This window comes from Carlito syrichta, unplaced genomic scaffold (genome assembly GCF_000164805.1).
Source record: "Carlito syrichta isolate Samal-C Ts95f unplaced genomic scaffold, Tarsius_syrichta-2.0.1 Scaffold308376, whole genome shotgun sequence".
In the NCBI taxonomy this organism is placed as follows: Eukaryota; Metazoa; Chordata; class Mammalia; order Primates; family Tarsiidae; genus Carlito; species Carlito syrichta.
Genome location: NW_007252472.1, coordinates 388,697 through 406,599, shown reverse-complemented (window position 1 = coordinate 406,599; position 17,903 = coordinate 388,697). Strand labels below are relative to the sequence as shown.

The window sequence follows — 17,903 nt, the reverse complement described above, 5'->3', positions numbered from 1 at the left end:
AACAAGACCCCTACCAATCATGATACACAAAAATCAACTCTAAATGGATCAAACAGCTCAGTGTAAAACCTCAAATTCTAAGAACTTTAGAAAATACAGAAGACACCCTTACGGAAATTGGAACAGACAGCCAATTACTTATCAAAACCCCAAATGCCCATGTCTTATGAGATAACATAGACGAGGTGGACGTTATCAAGTTGACAAGTTTCTGCAAAGCCAAACGTACCATCAAGAGAGTGGGAGACAGCCCACAGATTATGCAAAAATATTTGCAAATTTATATCTGACAAAGGCCTAACATTCAGGATCTACAAGGCACTCAAATGTGCCAAAACGGAACCAATAAACAGCCCCATTACAAAGTGGGCAAAGTATATGAGTAGACACTACTTGAAAGAGACATATGAGCCACCAACAGATACATGAAAAAATTCTCGATCTCACTAGTCATCAAACAGATGCAAATTCTAACTACACTGAGATAATGCTAAAGTCCAATCAGGATGGCCATCATCAATAACTGAAAAAATAACCGATGGTGGTGAGGATGCAGGGAAAAGGGAAAAAAATTTCTGCACTGTTGATGGAGTGTAAACTAATACAACCGACGTGGAAAACAGTTTTTTAATTTCTAAAAGATCTAAAAATCAACCTTCCATATGACCCCTCAATCCTCCTGCTGAGAGTATACCTGGAGGAACTCAAATCACTCAGTGATACCTGCACATGCATTGTTATCACAGCATTGTTTACAAAAGCAAAAGCATTGAACCAACTCTAATGTCCATCGAAAGAGGAATGAATTTTTAAAATGTGGTACATATACCTGTTAAAATATCATGCAACTATTAAAAAGTACAAAATAAGGAACTTCACAGCAACTTGGATGGACTTAGATTCTATAATACTGCATGATCTATCATGGAAACAAAGAACTGAGTATCAAATGTTCTCACTTATAAGTGGATCCTGAACATTTATCATAATACTATAAGAAAATAATGGAGAGTAGCGTGGGGAAGGTGGGATTGACAGGAGCAGGAATATGCCAGGGGAAAGGGGACCAACACCATCAACAAGGGTACTTGCATAATTAACATTTGTATATGTGACCCTGAACTGTATCCCACATCATTAAATTTAATAGATAAATAAATTAATAAAACAGATGTCCATTCTGGTTGGCAGAACTATAAACCAGAAGCAAATGCAATTCAAGAAAAAATGGGTTCAAGGACTTTTTTTACCAGAAACTGACTATCAGGCATGAAGGGCAGTAGCAGGAAACCAGGTGAGAGCAGGCTAACACAAAGTCCACGCACTGCCACATCTAAAATTGGACTATGTTGCTTTAGGTTTTTCTGGTGAAGAAAATCGCATATCTAGGCCTTGGTCATAGTTGCTGTGTTTCCCATGGCTTAGATATAATGAAGAATGGAATGGCAGATTTGGAATCCAAGCATGTGAAGATTAATATCGATGTGTAGGTGTGGGTGTGTGTGTGTGTTTTGTGTGCACATATGTCTCTATCTTTGTGCATGTGTGTGATTAATTATCTGGCCCTTGAATCACACAAATCTGTCTGTGAAGCTAATATTTGATGTGATACCTAACCAGATGGTCAAAAAGGAAAAATCAGGTTCCCACAAATTCACTAAAAGTTTTTGAAATCTGCATGTCTCTTGACTGTATCAGTGCATCTGGCATCTCCAGAGAAGAGGCTCCCTGGTGCTTTCATGAACTCCTTGCTTGGGGTCTCCCTGTAGACTTCATTGGGTTATCAAGGACAATTCACTATTTCAAAGGAATTAGGTGTCACGGAAAGACTGTTCTGAACCAGGGTCAGCCACTTCACACTGGGAAACAGATTCTGAAAGGAACATGCTCTGTGAGCAACAGAAAACTTCCCTGCTTGGTGGCATCTGGTTTGCATTGGGGCTCTTAACCCACCAGACAGGTTTCAGCCCTTAACAGGTGCACAAGACATTGGAGGGGAGATTTTCTCTTATGAGCTATGTCTTATTTAGATAAAACATTTTATAAACATTAAAGTAAAACTATTTCTAGAAGCATTGATATGCCTTTCAGTATTCTACTGTTTATGAAGCATTTACCAAACCAACAACATCAATGAGAAACATGTTAGTAAAAAACTCCTATAACTTTTAGATATCTTAAAAGGAGATGGAGAGAGAACAGGTATTTTATTAATTCAATGCATTGAAATATCAAGGAACACACTGATCACAGGAGTTAACCGCAGCAAGCAGAAGGCAAAGTCCAGAGAATGTTGGGTCATTTGACTCCTGTTTAATATTTCCATCTTTCAACAAATGTTACCTGTTTCTGTAGCATGACTGTTTAACTTTAAATCTTTAATATCTTGTTTAAACATCCGTAATAATAGTGTCATTATGCACCCCTTCTGATCATTTGTTCTTTATGATTTTCTTTCTATTTGTTATACATCATATTGTTTTATTGATAACCAGACATTTTGGATTCAAAGTTTGGTATTTCTTTAGTGTTTGATTCCATGTTTTTTCCTTCTGTATATAAGCACACCCTATCTTTGCAATGCCTTTAATGTGAAGTTTGTTTAAATTTTCTCAGGTCTGCATTTGATATTTGTTTCAGTGATTGCACTTGAAACTTCTCTCTACTATGAACACAAGAGTGCAGGTCGGGCCTCTGAAACTCTGATTTATTTTCCTATCACTTTGCACATTCCCCATTTGTTCTCCTGTATTCAAACAACTTTAGTGCAATAAAACTGCACCCCCGTTTTATTCTTGACAGTTTTTAATATGCTAGAAGGGGATGGACTAAGGACTAGTCTCTGATCTTCTCACTTAGCCACATTCCCCAGCAGGCATCATGATGCTAGGTCTCAGAGAGCTCTCTCTTGAGTCCCTGTTCATCTTCTGTATGGAATCCAGGTCTATGCATTTCTGCCCCTTCTTCTGGAATGGAATGACTTTGTTTCCCCCAGTCTCTCTCACTCACATCTCCAATGTTCCTCCATCTCTGTACTCTGTATCCATATTTGCTGTTCCCTATAGATTAAATTTGTTGTTCTGTATGATAGAATTTGTAGGTTAAAAAAATTCTGTGGTGAATTCCTTTTGCTTCCCATTATTTATAGGCAGCACCCTAGGCCTAGGATACTGGTATCAGTGCTTTGTCATGAAGATTAATTCTTTAGTTATGTACTGGTGGTAGGGGACATAGCTCCAAATGTGCTTCTAATTAATGAGTTATTCCTCTCTCCTAGTGATAACCAGCTGTGTGGGAGGGAATTTTGCCAAGATCCAACCACACTGGACAAAAGACTTCAGTGGGAATAGGAATATCCTAACTCTGTAGCTGCAAGAAGGTTCAAACTATGACACCTATACTGCATTAAGCTTTGACCTATCCAATGCATGTTCCTATCAAGATTACTTGTCTAGTCTACATGCAACTGGAGACCTCTGCCCAAAATAAACGAATAAGCCAATATTCTGTTCCTGTTTCATCCTGTAAGGGTTTCCTTTCTACAGATGTCAGTTTTGTTCCGGGTCAAGTCACTTCAGTTAACTGAAGTAGCGAAGAAAATATGTGACTCTACACACTTCCAGTTTTGTTGTTTTTCGTGAAAGTTGATAACTATTTTGTCATTGCTATTATTTATGTAATAAGATATATAGCTGTTTTATCCGCTGCCTCATTCACCAAGTTGATTAGTAGTTTTATTGATAAAATGAATAAATTGGAAAAAATCCATGTTTCAATCAACAGCTTAATCTGCAGGAAAATGTTGGTCTATTCATTCATTTGACTTTGCTTTATTATTAAGAATATTGAGTGTTTGATACATACTACAGCATGGCTGAATGCACAGATATTTTTGCCAATGAATATAAAACAGAAAGTAAAAGTATAATCTTTATTATTTGACTTTTTAAATCTTAGAAAGTGAAAATTCATCTAAAGTATCCTGACAATGTTAAGTCGATATCTAGTGAGAACTGAGAGAAAAGAAGGGGAAGAGCAAGAATTTACAGAAGAACTAGAGAAAGTATACAGGTGAAATAAGTTGTTTGACATCTTGAGAGTCATGATAGTTATGTCAATATTTATCAACTTAACACATTAGTATGTGAAACTTATTATATGTCAATTATATGGTGTTTAATTTAGAACAAATACCAAGTGAATGATAGATACAAAAGAAGGGATGAACAGATGTGCAATAATGCATATGGCATCAGACTGCTGATAATACATTTGCATGGACTTGCGCTTTCATGAAACAGACAATTTCTACTTTTATTTTATGTATATGCAGGAGTAAATTTAAAGTACTTCGTGTTCTTATTCAAAGAGAACAGTTTTACAAAGCTAACTGCGCACAACTAACTCTATTCTGGAGTTGGATCACAAAGCAGCTGAGTGCAGCACTTAGGAGTATAGGCCAGATCCTGAGAGTAACTCTCACCACATGCAGCTCTTGGACACATAGTACAGTTCCTTCATAATCTGGGTTACTTGTAAGTCTGTAGTAGGAGGAAATATTTACTCCCACAAACATTATCTTTATGCATCTATAAACCAAATAGGGCAATGGTAGTTAATTATTTATCACAGTAAAATCACTCCTATCTGCTTTGGACTCTTCCCTTTGTGAGGCATCGCAGTTCACGGCTGGCTATTAGGAGGAGTGCAAATAGGGTCCTCACTCTGCCAATGAAAACCAGCCCGTTTCTGACCCTGCATCTGTTTGAGAGAAGCCTTAGTCCTGAGATTAGGACACACTGTATCTGCAAATGAATAGTCTGAAACTTGAGGACTTGGCTGTTTATTACGGTATTAGAGAGAGTGAGGGGAATTCAGTGAGAGCTCAGACACAAATTTTCCTGCTGGGATTCTCAACCACCAGAGGGCGACAGACCACTGGGCATTAGGTCCACCTCATGAGCAGAAGAGGGTTGTTGAAGGCTGGTTTCATGCCAAGTGGTGGGCTTCCTTCCCATCTGTTCCTGTGGAATCTGTCTGGATTTGCAATTCTGTAGTAAAATTTGACATCCCCATATATGGAACATTGGTGTCCTATTTGTATATGCAGAACACATTCTCACCTAGACCAAAGTCAGAGATTGGAGTTATCCCTGAACAAACTCTCCCATGGCAAAAGGACCAGTCTCCTGAGAAAGCCCCGGTAATGTGGGGAGAGTTTTCTAAAAGATCCATGCAGGAACTTCAGTGAAATTTCCCCTGTAGAATAGTGTATATGAGTCAGATTTCAGCCCATAGAAAGGTTGGAGCAGTGACAGTGTCCTTAAAAACCTAAATGATGTCACATCTAACTTTCTTTTCTTTTTGAAACTGTGCAAACAACTCAGAATTGATGCAATATCCTTTTTATGGGTAATTCATCTTTTTTATTTCAAGATTATATTTCACTCTTCTCTTTCCTTTTTTTCCTTGAAAATGGTGAATTTTTCATTCATCTAAAACCTAGAACTGAGGCCTTTGATGCTCAGAGGGGGCTCAGGCTGTGTCTCCTGCAGGGCCTGGGAAGGCTGAGAGGAACTTCTCTCTCACCATTGCTGGTTTCTGTGCATGGACTGCTTGGGAAATGCTAGAGGACATTAGTCACCAAGGCAATAATAGAAGTATTCTCAAGATGACATAATGATGTAGAACTGACTGTGTGCTTCTCACATTGTCATGGTTCCACCTCACTCACCCTTGACTTTGGAAAGAACTGAGGATGGACCCTCCCTTGTGCTGTGTGCTCTGGGTGACAATGATGTGGGGTCTGGCTAGAAAAGTGGTGGTCCATAGGATTAGCCATCAGGATAGACAGCATAGAGATCCTGGGACAAATTTGACCTGCCATCCACCATGCAGTGTGGTCATCTGCTGTCTTTCTGGGATTGAATAAGACTCACTCAGTTTATCTAGCACAATCCTCCTGACTTGCAGAAAGCTGATGACAGACTTCCATAGCATCAAATAAATACCTTCATGGCATACATAAGTTCATTTTATTTTAATAATTGAAACTATAGCCTTGCAAGTTGACACATAAACTCATTAATAGCATGCTTATGTTATATTTTATACTATACAGTGGGATTGGACTCATAGTATAAGTACTTTAGCTAAAATAGTTGATGGTTATGGACTTTTGAGAGCCCAGATCCAAGACTAGCCTAAATTTCTGGGCAATTTTAAATAATAAATCCACTCTTTTGAGAGGAAGTGCATAGGGTGTGGAGTGAGATTCATGAAGCTATTAGAACTTGGGGGACCTCTGTGTCTGAGTGAAGGATAGAGAAATGGGACCAAGGGTGGATATGTCCTAAATTTCTTTGCTGTACAAAGGCAAACAAAGGGAGGTCTGGAATATCATTGAATTATCCTCAAGTCAATGTGTTTTCTAAGGGAACACTATGACTCCCAGCAATAACTCTGCCTCAGATCACTGGGAAGTTCAGTTGTCTTCTGGGAATCAGTTGACTCACAGGACATGAGTCATCTCACAGGTGGTGAGACTGCAGCAGAAGACATGTCATGGCCCTCAAAGAGCAACTTCTGGTGCCTGATCCAGATGAATTGTGCTCTCATAAGTGCAGTAAGGTGCTGTCTCAGGGCCAACATGTTGTGTGTTTCCAATATAGAACACAGGGTTTTACTATATATTCTTGAAATACATAGGCAGTTAAGGTGCAGTCTGTAAAGTTTGTGTCATATTGTTTTATTCCAATTGCATCATTCCCTACTTCTGTCAAATATCCTGGCATAGAGTTGCCTTTCTTCTCAGGAATTGTTCAAGGAATGTTGAACATACATTTTCCATTTTCATTTCCTTTTCTCCATGTATACAGATCATGAATGGAGTGTATGTGGCCTTGGCCCCTCTGGTTCTTGTCTCCTCAATATTAGCAGACATTAGCTAGACTCAGATTCAAAGAAAGTCTGCTCATACACACACTAGAGGCTACAGTTACCCCAATGCAGTTTAATAGCCTCAGGGCATTTCCTATGTGGAGGGGAACTCCAGCAGTCCCACTGTTAGTGACACCTTGTCAGGTCTATTTATTGGTTCATTATTTGGACACCTACCAGCCCATTACAACTCAGCTCCATTTTACAACACATCACTATCAGAAATTCAGGTAATTATTCAATCTCAATTTTTCGGACACTATTTTCTCATCTTCTTAAACAGTAAGTTTTTTTAGAGGAAAGTATTTCCTCTTTCTTTTCCAGATATAACCTCTGAATTTGTTGAATTCATCAGGGAAAAAAAATTGGATCTGTTTTTGAATGTATAATAAACATCCATATGCAGTGATTTTCTTTGGACATTAGTCAGCCACGTAATATCTTAGGAGCATGATTGCTGCATCAGGAAGCCAAACTAGGATTAAACTCCCTTAAATTTGGCTCCCATCTGTAAAGGAAGGAAACACAGCTTACCCTGTCACCTTGCTGGAAGGAATCCCCATGCCCAATGTGTGGTCAGTAAGGGAGATTCAAGGCCCAGTTTTCAGCAATGACTCAGTCACAAGCCATAAGCTGGATCAGCTCAAAAGTGGAGCCCCCAGACAACCTGGGTGGGCTTCAGGGTGACCGCTAAACCACCAGTAGATGCTCAGAACTCACCCAACACATTGAACCACTGAGCAACATGTGAACAGGAGGAAAAAAAGAGAGAGTTTCTGGCCAACATTGTTTTTTCTTTCCTTTTAGTTAATATGCCACCCTCCAAACACCATCTTCTTCTCGATTTCTAACCCATGGAATGACTGACTCAAAGTAAAACTGAACAAAAAATAAATATACAATTAACTCTTTGTACTTGGGTTATTTTTCTGAGATGCCATCATCCTCATTACTATTATAATCCTCTGAGCCATTCCCATCATTTTCATCATCACCCTCACCATAATGATGTCAAAATGAATGTGAAGAAAGTTTGTTTCATGATAGAATAAATTATTCAATGGAAAATTGCATTTTTTAGAAAAAGATGTTGTGGTGAGGACCTATTTTTATACTAGTGTGAAAATGGACAAAAGAAAAGTGGTACCATTTTTCTTGGTTCCAGCTAAATTATGTGTCCTCTCAAATCCTTGGCAAGGAAATTTGGGACAAGTTTTGGTAATATTTCCAATACTAGTTAACAGTGCTTTTCATCTTAGACAGGCATGCCATAAACTGTGGATAACAATTTGATAAAAGATGTCCAGAAATTCTTTCCACATCAAGTTACTACATGATATGCTTTTCTTTCTCACAAATAAATCAATTTAAGTTACCTTATTATCCCTTCATTAGGAAAGATGTGCATGGACACAACCTTAGTTCAGGTATACACATCCGAAAATGGGGTTTTACCATCAGACAGGCACACACTGCCCCAACATGGAGACTTAGTCTAGCACACATGTCTTACAAGATTACTATCATCTATCAGGGGCTTTGCCTTCATGGGACTTTTTCTTTCCTAGGGCAATTTTTCCTCTCCATCTCCAACTACATTTTTATCATTGATGTTTCTCAACTATTCCACATTCTGTCCCTTGGTGAAAAACCTCCCAACGGATCGTGTCCTGTGACAGCTACAGATGTTTTAAATGTTTTCAAAATAAAACATAATATTCATTCTAAAACATATATGCTATATATGATATCTACTATTTTATTCTTGGCATTTATAATTATACATTTATTTGTGTGTATACCTGTATACATATATATATGTATAAATTCTTCAAGACAAATATTTTTACATAGCATAAAATTGACTGTAATTTTCATTTCCAAATTGATCACTCTACAACATATCAACAGAGTCCAGAATTATCTCTCTACAGTAAATACATGGAAAAAACAGTAAAAAAATATTGAAATCTTAAGGTATTTGACGTGTGTTAACAAACACAGTATTTTCTGAAATATGGAAAATCAAGAAATATTCTGACAAATGCATGCTGAGACAAGAATTAAGTGCTTTCAAGTTATAATAAGGTGGGAACCAGGGTGGAATCCTGTGGATTTACAGTAAGGAAATAGGACTGGGATCCCAACATGCCAGGAAGTGCAAAGGTCACATGCATACAGAAAGAGGAACACATTTTATGGTGAAATCCACTGATGTCAAGAGGAACACTGCTCTTGAATAAAGTGCAGCTCAGTGTGGGAAACAGGCAAGTTGCACTGGAAAACACACAGAGAACTTTTCTTAAAATCTATAACTATTCCAAAATACACCAAAAAATGTATCATCACAGTGTGGGTAAAATGGATATTATAAAAATGGAAAAGCAACGGGACTCCACGAGTCAACAGAATATACCAAAAAATATAAACACTGAGGGTGTTATAGAATCAGTACCTAGAGTACGCATAAGGGGTGGCCCAAAGAAAGCAGGATTTTATTTACTGAAAAAATTGTTGACTGAGCTTGGTGACTCAGCTTGTAATCCCAGTACTTTGAGAGGATGAGGCAAGTGGACACCCTGAGTCCGTAGGTTAAAGACCCAATCAGACAATTCTGTGAGAATCTATATTAAATCAAAAATTAGCCGGGCACTGAAGCACATGTGTATAGTTCTGGCTACTTGGAAGAATGAGGAGGAAGGATCGCCAGAGCCCAACAGACCAAGGCTACAGTGGCCAAGAGTGTGCCACTGCACTCCAGTCTGGTCAACTGTGTGAGATTCATTTTCAAAAAAAAGGAAAAAAAATGTTTTTTTATTTATTCTTACATGTATAACTTCAGTCTCCTTTGGAGTACTCTCTATTTGATGCAATACATTTTCTGAGAAGCTTCTTCCATCGTTGAAAACAATTTTTGAGTAGTCAATTTTGATGCCTTTAGTCAGTTTTGACTGAACTTCTCTGATGCAGGAAGGTGACAGCACGGGGTTATTGTTACAGCCCTGATAACACATTATTTGTCTTCATTGAATTCCTATGGAATTTACTATGAATCCGAGAGGACTGTGCTTGCTTAATCAGTCACTCTAACCACATCCTGGTCATGTTTTCTGCAGTTGACAACCAAAATTCAAAGCAATATAACCCAGTATAAATCACAAGCTTCTAATTTGTTTTTGTTTTTGCTTTTTTCATTTTATTTTTTTATTTTAAAGATGTGGGGAACAATTCAGGTTAGGTATTCAAATGATCATTACGCAGTTACCCTTGTTGATGAGGTATGCCCCTCCTTCCTCTGGCAGTTTCCCACTACTGCCAATCCCTTTCTTACAGTATTATGATAATTGTTCAAGTTCTCCTTATGAGTGAGAATATATGGCACTGTGTTCATTGTTTCTGTGATAGTCACTGATTCTAAATGCATCCAAGTTACAGGAATGGTCATATGTTTGTTCTTCTTTTTGGTTGCATAATATTCCACTGAGTATATGTACCACATTTTTTTATCCAGTTCAGCTTGGATGGGCAGTATGGTTGGTTCCATGTATTTGCTAATGTGAATAGAGATGCAACAAACATGCATGTGCAGGTATCTTTATGGTAGAATGATTTGAGTTCCTCCTGGTATATTCCCAATAGGAGAATTACTTGGTCATATGGACAGCCAATTTCTAGTTCTTTCTGAAACCACCACACTGTCTTCCAAATAGGTTGTACTAGTTTGCATTCCCACCAGCAATACAGAAGTGCTCCTGGTGGAAATGCAAACTAGATAAAAGGAACACCTTTGATTCTTATAGAACTACTGTTTAAATACAACACTGTGAAATAAGGAATGATAACAATCTATGGCTGCTGTGGAAATTGTTAAATTCAACAGACTGATGGAGATCAAAATGGTCAGCATGGAAGTGTGTCTGTATAGGTGTGTTGCCTAGACATGTACATCTCTGTACTTTTTTTAGTAGTAAGGAAGAATATCTGAACTGGGGGTTAGATACGGAAGCATAAGGAATTATGGAAATGTAGATACTAGCTTTCCTTAAAATGAAGAAGAAATAGCATATTTGAAAGTTATGCTAGTAAAATAACTATGAAATGATTAAACAGATTGAATGAATCTTCATCATGGGTGTCTCTTAGTGCAAACATACCCACAGATTTTATGAGGAAGATGCATGTGATGAGGCCTGTTTGAAACAGACAATTAGGGACAAAGGGAGACCACAGTGATGCACAAGGTAGGGAGAAGGACCAACCCTTGAAGAGGAAATTGGCTGAGTTTAACTACTGAACCACATCACTGTAGATCTGATAAGCAAATTATGAGAAAAAATTCAGCAACATGTTTCTTATGAAATATATAGTTCATATTTGAACATGAAGGCATAATTGCCCACAGATTTAAAAAATCATCTCCTAACTATACAAAAACAAACAAACAAGCAACCCTGTATAAGTAGGATTCAAGAAGTGAGCAGGTCAGTCCTATACAATACCAGGAAATTAAAGGTTTACAACTTTATTATAAAATGTGATGCTATGAACAATCTACTGATAATCATGTATATGAAATTTTGTCATGAACAAAATAAGTTATAAGTTAAACCTAATTAAATTTCTCAATGTTTTTTTCTAAATTGACTGTCAACTAAATGAAGAACAAGCTTCAGTGAAAATAAATTCTGAAAAAAAATGTAACCAACAAAAATCTTGCATATGTGAGAATATTCAAAAGAAAACAGTAAAAAATAAGAAACACTCAGTTTATAAAACTGGAAACAATTGGTGCACACAGTCCCTCGAACATATACAAGTGACACAAGAATAATATCAACATCATTTATCGTTAGAATTGCTATGGAGATGACATGAGACATTACTATACACTTTTTACCCTATTTTTATTATAATGATGTGGAGTACAAGTTAGGATTAAGTACACAAATAATATATGTGCAAGTAAAGTTTGGGCCTCTTTCTTGTCCCTGGTGTAGGATAAGGTAACCTTTGTGTTCTGACATGACCCCCTTTGTCCTTTGGCAGTGTACCACAGATTCACTTTTATAGATGGCTCAATTAATAACAAATATTGATAGCACAAGTGTTTGTGAACATGGTAGGGCCTATAGCCTAAAATATCTCGTGTAATGCAAAATAAGACATCCTCTCAGGAATGCAATGAACAATTTCTCTTAAAGTTAAGCATGTCCTTAAACATGATCCCAAAATCTACTCTTGAGTATTTGCTACAAATGAATAAAATGACATTTTTACACATTTTCAGTCAAACATTTATAAAATTTATAGATGTTAGAAACTAGAGGCTGGGCATGGTGATTCAAGCTTGTAATCCCAGCACATTGAGAGGCCAGGGTTGGTGGATTGATGCAACACATGATTTTGAGATCAGCCTGGGCTACATGGCAAGACTTCATCTCTACTGTCAATCAAAAACTTTGCAGGGCATGGTTGTGTACACCATAGTTACAGTGATTTGAAATAATGAGGTGGAAGGTTCACCTATTGCCACCTCATTATTTGAAATAATGAGGTGGAAGCTGGTCAACATTGGGTTGACATGAGTGTGTCACTGCACTCTAGCCTTGGCAACAGAGTGAGTCTCAAATTCAAGAAAAAAAAAAACTAGAAACACACACAAGTTTTTCAAATTTGAAAGGATCCATGACCTAGAAAAACTTAATATTGTTAAGTAATGGCAATGAAAAACTATTGATGTGCACATTACAGTTGATTGTACGGACATGATGCTGAGTGAGAAATGCCAGACTCCAACCATCTGAAGAACTTCCAGCTTTCTCCCTCCTCGATTCTCCCTCAAGCTAGAGGGCCTGCAGATAAGTCTCTACCTCCAATGCATTTATTTAAAATTTACATTTGATGAATATTGGTACATGTGTCATCCTCAACTTTCTCCTCTACAGGCACATGATATTTTGATAGTTGCATAGAATGAATAAAGAACAAGTAGGGATATTTAGGGTTCCTCTTTTTCTTTGTGATATTTAGAATTTTTACCACTTATAGAATTTTGCATTTATTTGTGCGGTAAATATTTCAGATATCACTTCTAGCTGTATTGAAATATACAATTTATCATTGTGAACAATAGTCACTCAACATTCCATTAAAAATGACAAAATCAGAACTTAATTATTCTGTCAAAATATATGTCTGTGAACACTAATTTGTGGAGATGGCTGTGCAGGACTACGCATGTGTCAATATTCATCAAATGTAAATTTTAAATAAAACTTATTACATGACAACTAAACTCAGTAAGTTTGTTACATGTGAAAATTACCAGCAGATTAACAAAGAGCAGTTAAAAATAAATAAGTATATCTAAAATGAAAGACACTGCTTAAAATACACTTACATGAGTTCTAAACTTCTCCACATTTTAAAGAAAATTGGAGAATGCTGTAAAAGCAAAAACTATTCTCAGTACAGAAAACTAGTTCAGTCATCCAAACTATTAATGCCAGGGTCTCCTGGACTAGGTTGAGGAAATTCGCTATATCCAGGAATGAGAAGCACAGTCTCAGACAGTGGACTGTCATCATAATATGCTCCTGACCACATAACATAACACCTCCAAGCTCTGTGTTTTCCAGTGTTACACTGGAAAATTAAGGTAATGTTGAAAAACAACATACATCTATAGTGTACAAAATGTAAAAATAAAATAATAGGTATTAGTTTTGTTACCAAGAAATTACAAAGTAAGAAATCACATATTTAAAAATATTTTCATTGACAATGAACTCCTCCAGTTTCCTCTCATCTGCACTGGAGCATTGCCTCTCTGAGCCACCCCACCCAGAGCTTCTTATATAGCAGGAGACATGCAAATAAGACCCTCAATCTGAGTAATGAAAACCAGCCCAGCCCAGACTCTCCAGCTGTGGGAGAGGAGCCCAAGCCCTGGGATTCCCAGGTGTTCCCATTCAGAGGCAAGGACTGAACACAGACAACTCACCATGGAGTTTATTCTCAGCTGGGTTTTCCTTATGGCTGTTTTAAAAGGTAATTCATGGAAAACTGTGTATATTGATTTTGTGAGTGGAAATGAATGAGGGAAACCGAAGATTTTTGTGACAGTTTCTAATCAAGACATCTCTGTGTTTACAGGGGTCCATTGTGATGTGCAGCTGGTGGAGTCTGGGGGAGGCTTGTTCCAGCCTGGGGGATCCCTGAAACTCTCCTGTAAGGCCTCTGGATTCACATTCAGTGATTATGGCATGAACTGGGTCCGCCAGGCTCCAGAGAAGGGCCTTGAGTGGGTCTCATTCATTAATTATAATGGTCGTAACACATACTATGCAGACTCCGTGAAGGGCCGATCCACCATCTCCAGAGACAATGCCAAGAACCTGCTGAATCTGCTAATTAACAGTCTGACAGCTGAGGACACAGCCATATATTTCTGTGCGAGAGACACAGTAAGGAGATGTCGGAGTGAGTCTAGACACAAACTTCCCTCCATGGACTTTGGGCTGAAATCAACTGCAGGTGCTAGGCAGGATTCACTGATCACAATCAAGCCCTGAGGCAGCTGCAAATGGAGGTTAAGGACTGGTTTCCTGTCAGGGTTTGTGATTTCCTCCCCACCTGAGAGTTTCCCCAGGCAACCTCTCTAATTTTATCTAATTTTAGATGTCTGTTCCTGTCAAAGTGATCTCTAAACAGAAAGGAGGTCATTGTAATATGAGGATATATTGTCTCTCACAAACACAAAATTCAGATTTCCACTCAGAGAGAAGGAAACACCTTAACCACTGTCTCCATGGTGAGAGTTCTGAGGAAGTCCAGGAAGAACAGGGAGTTTTTTCCAGTGATCTCAGGGTAGGGACTTCTGTGGAATTTTCTGATTGGGACAATATCTAGAGATTCTTTGTTCAAAATGTTGTGTGGATGTGGAATTGACCTGTGCTGTGGAAACCAGCACAGTGTCACCTTCTCACCAGTAGATTTAGGAATACCTTGAGCATGTGGTCAGAATCCAAATGGAGTCAATTGTGTTAAAACCCTGACACATGGAATCATGGAAAGCCATGAAGAAAGAGATCCCGACACATATTCCTGATTAAAAAGAACTATCTGAAAAGACTCTGGAAAACCACAGCATTGCACAAAGGCTATCCTAAAGTTACTATAAATTACTTGTGTTAGAACAGGTACACAGACTCGACTGGCCCAAGCCTGGAATGATACTAGCCTTTTTATGGGTCCTTGATGCTTAAAATAATTATCAAAAAGCAAACATGTACCCCTACTCATTTTTCTTTAAAGTCCTAAGGATTGACCCACTGGAGCCTCTGCTGCATTTGTTGTCAACATTGTATAGTTATTCCCTTTCAATAAGGTTTGAAAGTTGCCTATGTCTGAGGTTTCTGCAAAAAATAACCCAGATTGATGACTACAAACAGAATTTTAGGAATATGTTGTAAGAGGGCAATCTTAATACAATCTTGAAGGTTTTGACATAATGGATGAGTGTCTTAAAATATTGTGCTGTGTTTTCATATAATAGAATAGAGTCTAATATTGAAGAATGAATTTGAAAATACAAATCTTTTTTTCTGTTCTTTTTTTTCTTTTAAAAAGGTGGAGTATAATTCAGGTTTAGGCATACAAATGTTGATTATTAGGGTACCCTTGTTAATGAGTTATGACATTCCCTCCATTAGGAGTTTCCCTCGACTGCCAATGGCAAACCCATCTCCTGAGAGTTTCTGGCTACTTCCAATCCTCTTCTTATAGTATTTATTTGTTTAATGTCTGCTTATGAATGAGAACATATGATACTCTGTTCTTTGTGATTGTGATAGGGTAAATCACTGAGTATGATCGATTCCAAATCCATCAAGTTACTGCGATGTTCATATGTTTGTCTTTCATTATGGCTGTATAATATTCCATTGTGTAAATGTACCACAATTTTTATCTAGTCCAGCTATGATGGGCAAGATGACTGGTTCCATGTTTTTGCAATTGTGAATAGAGCAGCAACAAACATACGTGTGCAGGTATCTTTTTTTGTAAAATGAATTCTGTTCCCCTGGGTATATTCCCAATAGGGTGGTTGCTGGGTCATATGGAAGGTCAATTTCTCGTTCTTTCAGAAATCTCCACCCTGTTTTCCAGAGTGGTTGCACTAGTTTGCATTCCCACCACCAGTGTAGATGGGTTCCCTGTACACCACGTCCATGCCAGCATCTGTTGTTGTGTGTTTTTATTAATGATGGCCACTCTTACTGAGGTTAGGTGGTATCTAAATGTGGTTTTGGTATGAATTTCTCTGATGATGAGTGAGACTGAGCATTTCTTCATGTGTCTGTTGGCTGCCCATATATCTTCTTTTGAGAAATGTCTATTTATGTGTTTTGCCCACTTTTTAATGGGATTTTTTTTTGTGTTTTGTTTTTTTCCCTTTCAGCACATTTGAGTTCCTTGTAGATCCTAGATGTTAGGCCTTTTTCAGATATACAGCTAGCAAATTTTTTTCCCCATTCCTTGGCCTGTCTCCCTGCTCTCTCGGTGGTTTCTTTTGCTTGCAGAGGCTGGTTAGTTTAATGAGGTCCAACTTGGCTAACTTATTTCTTAAGGTATTGGCCTTTAGGATTCTGAATAAGAATTAGTTGCCAGCTCCAATTTCCATAAGGGTGTCTCCTGTGTTTTCTAAAATTCCTATAGTTTGAGGTTTTATGTTTAGGTCCTTGACCAGTTTAGAGTTAATTTTTCATGTATGGTGAGATGTAGGCTTCCTGTTTCAATCTTCATCATTTGGTCAGCCAGATTTCCCAGCACCATTTACTGAAGAGATTCTCCTATCCTCAGCGGTTGTTGTTGGAGGCTTTGTCAAAGATGAATTGGTTGAAGAATTGAGGCTTTGCTTCCAGAACGTCTATCCTGTTCCATTGGTTTTTGTGCCTGTTCTTATAGCAATACCAGGCTTTTGGATTACTGTAGGCTTATAGTAAAGTTTGAAGTCTGGAAGTGTGATACCTCTTCTTTTATTTCTATTGCTAAGGTTGTTTTTGGCTATTCATGGTCATTTATTTTCCCATATGAATTTCCAGGCCTGAGAAGAATGATGTTGGTAACTTTATGGGTATTTCATTGAATCTTTAGATTGCCTTTGGTAGGATGTTCATTTTAACAATGTTGATTCTTCTTATCCATAAGCATGGGATATTTTTGTGTCTTATTGGATTGCTTTGTGTAGCATTTTGTAGTTCTCATAATATAGGTTTTCACTTCTCAGGTTAGGAAGACTCTGAGGTATTTCATTTATCTGGATATTTTGAATGAGATTGGGCTTTAAATTTGGGTCTCTTCCTGCTTGTTGTTGGTGCATAGGAATGCAACTAACTTTTGCACAATTATTTTTTACCCTGAGACTTTGCAAAAGTTCTTTATCAGTGCAAGCATGTTTTTGACAGATTCACTTAGACTTTCCAAGTATAGGATCATATTATCAGCAAAGAAGAATAAATTGACTTACATTTTTCCTGTTTCGATACCCCTGATTTCCTTATCTTGTCTACTTGTCCAAGCCTGGACTGCTGATACAATATTAAACAAATGGGTGAGAGTGGGCAGCCTTGTCTTCTTCTAGTTTTCAGAGGAAATGTTTCCAGTTCCTGTCCATTTAGCAATATAGTAGCTGTGGGTTTATCATAGATGGCACTTACTATTTTGAGGTATGTTCCTTTAATAGTTAAGTCTTTGAGTGTTTTTATGAAGAAGCGATGATTTATTTTATCACAAGCTTTCTCTGCATCTAATGGAGCTAATCGTGTGGTTCTCATTTTTACGTCTGCTGATGTATTTAATTACATTTATGGTCTTGCAAATGTTGGACCAGCCCAGCATCCTTGGGATGAATCTTACTTGGCCATGCTGTATGCTTTCTGACAGCTTTCTATGCTATCTTT

At 37.7% G+C, this 17,903-nt stretch overlaps 1 gene segment (V, D, J or C); it reads left to right on the top strand.

Moving 5' to 3' along the window:
• The first annotated feature begins 13,895 nt into the window (after positions 1 to 13,895).
• Positions 13,896 to 14,513, top strand: LOC103267877. The segment is given in 2 exon segments: positions 13,896 to 13,989; positions 14,095 to 14,513. Coding segments are annotated over 2 exon segments (465 nt in total).
• The last annotated feature ends 3,390 nt before the right edge of the window (positions 14,514 to 17,903 follow it).